Below are 5,413 nucleotides of genomic sequence, written 5' to 3'. Positions count from 1 at the left end.
CACATGAGGCACACACTGAGGCATGTGAGGTTGGTTTGTTGATCGAATTCAATGGTTATTGCCCATATTTCACCCGCAAGTAGGTAGGAGGTGTCGGCGAGGCATGTCGAAAACATACTTCTTGCATGATGGATGAATGATCCGTGAGGCAAAGCAAGGCACATGAAGAGCGAATCATGTTTGTGAATAAGAGTTTCTAGGTTTTTGGGCATGTATGAATGCAATTTTTTTGTCACTTTTCTTAGGAGTGGTGAAATTTCTAGATAGTGAAACTTAGAAAGACAAAGGGAGGAGCTTTTATGATTCATTATTATAAGAAGTGGAAGATCGGTGAAAATATCTCATGAGATCGATAAACACTTTAATCATTTTGGGATTCATATAATGAAAGGATGAAAGATTAGGGAATTCTTGGAGTAAAAAAATATGAGATGTTCTTAGAAAGTGAAAGTTATTTTCCTGTAATATCTTGTAACGACTCTTCAATTATAGTTGGATATATATATATATGATAAAGAACTAGTACACGTATTTTCTTAAGATTTTAGATGAATATGTGATGTCAAGATCGCTAATAAGTGTGGTTTCGATATAGGAAATATTCTTAGATAGATACGGACATAAAAAATTCTTTTACACACAACCAATCACAAAATTTTAATTAATTAAAAAATAAATAAAATATTTTCTCTCTCCTTCATAATCACAACCACCCCATGAATTTAATATTAAAAAAGAAATTAAATTTTAAATAAATTAAAAAATTTCTCTCTTCTTATTGGTTATTCTTAAAAATGTGGATTTAAGGTTGTTTTCATGCAAAAATTTCTTTGATCATACCTCATGCATTACTCGGTCTCATACTATCGTAGTCATGTTTTTCTTAGTCGATATGGTACCAATTTTTAAGTGGAAAGAAAAAAAAATCCTAAGAGGGAGAATATCATTATGGTTCACATGGTATATATACACTTTATTTTTTATCACTGCAATCATATATAAAAATGTAATTAATTAATTTAATTAAACAAATGATTAATTAATTTTTTCTTATTAAATTATGGTTGATTCAACTATATAAAATAATAATATTTTTAGTGCAGATTGAATTAATCATTTGTTTAAATGAATCAATTACATCTTTACTTTAAAAAAAAATGTAAATGAAACATTTTTCTTCTCATATATTTTAGTTTTGTTAGTATATATTAAGTGAAACCTGAATCACGTTTGCAAAACTATTGCACTAGCCGTATTCGTTTAAACCGTGGTCCAAGCAATTTTTAGTGCCATAATAACTTTCTATGAAAAGAAGTTGTCATAATAACTTCTTACTCGTACGTATTGACCCAAATTTTGATTTTGCTTTCTCTTTTCCACTTTCAACAACAACTATATAGCATAGCAATTGAAAGAGGAGTTTGTAGACAAAGAAACAAGATGGCTTTTGTTGCATTATCACAAATTCTTTTGGTGCTCACTTCAATAATACTTGCTATATGTCTTTGCTTGCTCACAATACTAACATATTTTTGGTGGATTTTACCAAACCATAAACTTCAAAACCTTAAGAAATGTGGATTTGATGGACCAACACCAAGTTTTCCATTTGGAAACATTAAAGAAATGAAAAGAAATTCTTTCTTTTCTTCTTCGCTTGATATCACTCATAATATTCACTCTACCGTTTCCCCTTACTATTCTTCATGGCAAAAATCTTTTGGTAAGCTAAGAATCATGATTTTTTTTATTTTTATTGTGATTGATATTGATTTATTAAAAACTCGATATCAGATATTAGCACCGTCTAAACTGGGATCAATTCTACCGTTCATTTGTTATGTATGGACTGGCTAAAGACTGGTTGATATTTATGTTGACTAATGCATTTTTGTTTATTTGTAGGGAAAGTTTTTATATATTGGTTAGGGGTAGAACCATTTTTATACGTTGCAGATCCAGAATTCTTGAAGAAAATGTCTGGAAAAGTTATGGCCAAGAAATGGGGAAAACCAAGTGTTTTTAGAAAAGATAGAAATTCAATGTTTGGAAATGGTTTGGTGATGGCAGAAGGCAGCATATGGGTACATCATCGACATGTTATAGCCCCAACATTTACTCCAATTAATCTTAAGGTTTAATTATCTCTTTAACTCTTTTCACTCTCAAATTTCAAATCATCATTCAAATAACATCTTTAAAAAATTTATTATATCATGATGTTAATATTGATATACTTCAAGATATATATATATATATATATATATATATATATATATATATATATATATATATATATATATATATATATATATATATATATATATATATATATATATATATATATATATATATATATATATATATATATATATATATATATATATATACCGACTTGTTTTTATGAAAAAGTATTTTGATAAATTTTAATTAAATACACATAAAAATACATGTTAGGAAATTATTTATTTTTAAAACTAAGTTGGTGTAAGTTAGGATCTTCTATAGAGACTTGCTAAAATATCTTGTTATGACTTGACTTCAAGTGGTTCCAGCACCCCTCCTAATCGTAATTGTGAACCATGATCCTTCCTACCAAGTTCAGCACCAATTACCACCGAACCAATTTAAAATCATATTTATTTTTATTTTTCTTGAAAATGGTTTATAAATTATTCAATACACAGATGATATTTTTATACTTTGTGATAAATGGATACTAAGTATTTTCAGCATTTTTTTCTCTCTCTAGACAATGGCAAGCATGATGATTGATTCGACAAAGAAAATGATCAAAAGATGGGATTCCGAAATTAACTCCGGCCACCTTGAACTCGATCTCGAAAGCGAGATTGTAGCAATGGCCGGAGAAATCATAGCGAGAGCAAGCTTTGGAATAGATGATGAAAATGGAAAAATAGTTTTTGATAAACTAAGAACTTTGCAAATGACCCTTTTTAAGACCAATAGATATGTAGGGGTCCCCTTTGGAAAATTCTTTAATTTTACGAAAACTTTAGAAGCCAAGAAAATTGGTGAACAAGTTGACAAGCTCTTGTTATCCATAATAGAAAGTAGGATGAATTCAAATGATAAGAAACAATATGAACAAGATTTGTTGGGTCATTTGTTAAAAGAAAATAATGAGGTTGATGGACAAATGAACAAGGCTTTAACAAAAAAGGAGTTGGTTGATGAGTGCAAGACATTTTTCTTTGGTGGATATGAGACTACATCACTTTCAATCACATGGACTTTATTGCTTCTAGCTTTGCATCAAGATTGGCAAAACCAATTGAGAGATGAAATTAAACAAGTTATTGGTAATATTGAAGAACTAGATATCAACTTGCTTTCTGATTTAAAGAAGGTAATTCCTATTCAAAACTTTATGGTTTAAAAATATTTAGATATTTAAAAAGTGTCTCCTATACTTATCACCTAAATATCTTCTTATAAAGCACAAACACAGACATGGATATTGAATACGACATCGACATTGAAACGTTGACAACAATAATAATTTAAAATAATAAATAAATTGAATATAATTACAGTATTACGTCAGTGTCGATGTAAGTGTCTGAGACTAACACATACACACCTTTTGTTACACACCTTTTTTAAAAGTGTCGATGCGTGAAAGTCTTATATCATAGTTTTACATGTATGTAATTTTTTTATACATGCAGATGAAATGGGTGATGAATGAAGCACTTAGACTCTACCCACCATCTCCGAATGTGCAAAGGCAAACAATGGAAGACATTCAAATAGATAATGTAAAGGTTCCTAAAGGGACCAACATTTGGATTGATGTTGTAGCAATGCACCATGATGTTACATTATGGGGGAATGATGCCAACAAGTTCAAACCAGAGAGATTTATGAATGATGCAAATGGGGAATGCAATCACAAAATGGGATACTTGCCATTTGGTTTTGGAGGGAGAGCATGTGTTGGTAGGAACTTGACTTTCATGGAGTATAAGATAGTGTTAACCCTACTTCTCTCTAATTTTAAGTTTAAACCCTCCCCTAGTTATCACCACTTTCCTACTATTATGTTGTCTCTTAGACCTAGTCATGGACTTCCTCTCATAGTTCAATCATTGTAGGATGTTATTGTATGAAATAAGAACATGTATCCCACCACTCCTGGAATTGGATGGAAATAAAATAGACTACAGCTAAATTAGGGTTAGAATAAAAGGTAGAGAAAAAATGGCATATTGCTTATAAGAAAATGTGGTATTGCTTCAAGTTACAAAACTTATGTTGAGATTAAATATAAAATTTTGGTTGATCTTGTTGTCATCATTCCCCCATTATGCCATATCGCGGTGATTAATAAACATCAATCTAAGGTTTTGTTTGAAAGCTCGGAAGAAAAATGAGGGGGGAGTTTTTGAAAGAAAAAAAATGAGTGAAAAAAATATAAAGATTTTGACGATTTTAAAGGATTTATTTTTATTTAAAAATTAAAAACCTTAATTTTGGACAATTAAAAAATTCTATTAGAGGAGAAATTCGGAAGGCTTAAACAAACTGTTCAAATATAATTAACGTTATTATAGTATTTCAAAAATTAAAAGATTTCTCGATATTTAAAAAAAATTGTATTTTGAAATTCTTCTTTCCGCTTCTCTCCGTACTCTCAAATAGGAGTGGAAATATGTCAGGCCGATAACAAGGGCCTAGAGGCTAGCCTATATAGGCTCAGGCCAGGCCACATATTTTTTTTTAAATAGAAAAGGTCTAGGCTTTTTGATAAGCCGATTTAGTTAAAAAGGTTATGCCTCAAGCCCTAAAAATAGCCTTTTAAGCCTATCGGGCTGGCCTATTTAAATAAATATGAATAATTTTGAAAATTTCTTTACCCACCTTCCTATGGGGGGTCACCCCCAGCGAAAACCCAAAACTGCCCCTGCTTCGGAAATGAACTTCCGAAGTTATTTTTTTTTTATTTTTTTTTTACTTCGGAAATGCATCTCCGAAAACACCACTTTTTAGGTGTTTTCGGAGATGCATCTCCGAAGTCATAAAAAATTCAAAACCGTGAATATTTTCGGAAGTTCATTTCCGAAAATATTTCTGGATATACAAATTTCCCTCCTTCACTATTTCATCATTTTTCTCCAAAACTTCTTAAAACCCAATCAATCTCCATCAATTTTTCGCCCTAAAATCAAGTTTCAAACCGTTGATCACGTTAAAGGGAGCATAGAAAGCTACAATTTCAGGTAAACATCTCTCATTTCATCCCCTATTTCACTACATTGATTCAACAAATTTATGCTGAAAACTGATATGGTTCGGAAGTTCATTTTCGAAATATATCACCTAATAAATTTCGGAAATGAACTTCCGAAATATGCCCTGGCAGTTAAAAAAAAACAGTTTTGGCCAATTT

The 5,413-nt window shown here is 30.5% G+C and overlaps 1 protein-coding gene across 1 annotated transcript; it reads left to right on the top strand.

Annotated features, from left to right (window-relative positions):
* The first annotated feature begins 1,440 nt into the window (after positions 1–1,440).
* Positions 1,441–4,277, top strand: LOC131654993 (cytokinin hydroxylase-like). The gene is made up of 4 exons (XM_058924905.1): positions 1,441–1,723; positions 1,906–2,135; positions 2,753–3,370; positions 3,693–4,277. The coding sequence occupies exons 1-4, from the start codon at positions 1,441–1,443 to the stop codon at positions 4,116–4,118; spliced, it is 1,557 nt and encodes a 518-aa protein (XP_058780888.1). The 3' UTR covers positions 4,119–4,277.
* The last annotated feature ends 1,136 nt before the right edge of the window (positions 4,278–5,413 follow it).

Source organism: Vicia villosa, linkage group LG3 (assembly GCF_029867415.1).
Source record: "Vicia villosa cultivar HV-30 ecotype Madison, WI linkage group LG3, Vvil1.0, whole genome shotgun sequence".
NCBI lineage: Eukaryota > Viridiplantae > Streptophyta > Magnoliopsida > Fabales > Fabaceae > Vicia > Vicia villosa.
Note: the sequence above shows the minus strand (reverse complement) of the source record. Positions and strands in the feature narration are given on the sequence as shown.

Excerpts from the sequence above, each read along its gene's own strand:
- LOC131654993 (XM_058924905.1), top strand. The coding sequence starts at position 1,441 with ATGGCTTTTGTTGCATTATCACAAATTCTTTTGGTGCTCACTTCAATA. Across the intron at positions 1,724-1,905 it reads TTCATGGCAAAAATCTTTTG|GGAAAGTTTTTATATATTGG; the intron begins GTAAGCTAAGAA and ends GTTTATTTGTAG. Across the intron at positions 3,371-3,692 it reads TGCTTTCTGATTTAAAGAAG|ATGAAATGGGTGATGAATGA; the intron begins GTAATTCCTATT and ends TTATACATGCAG.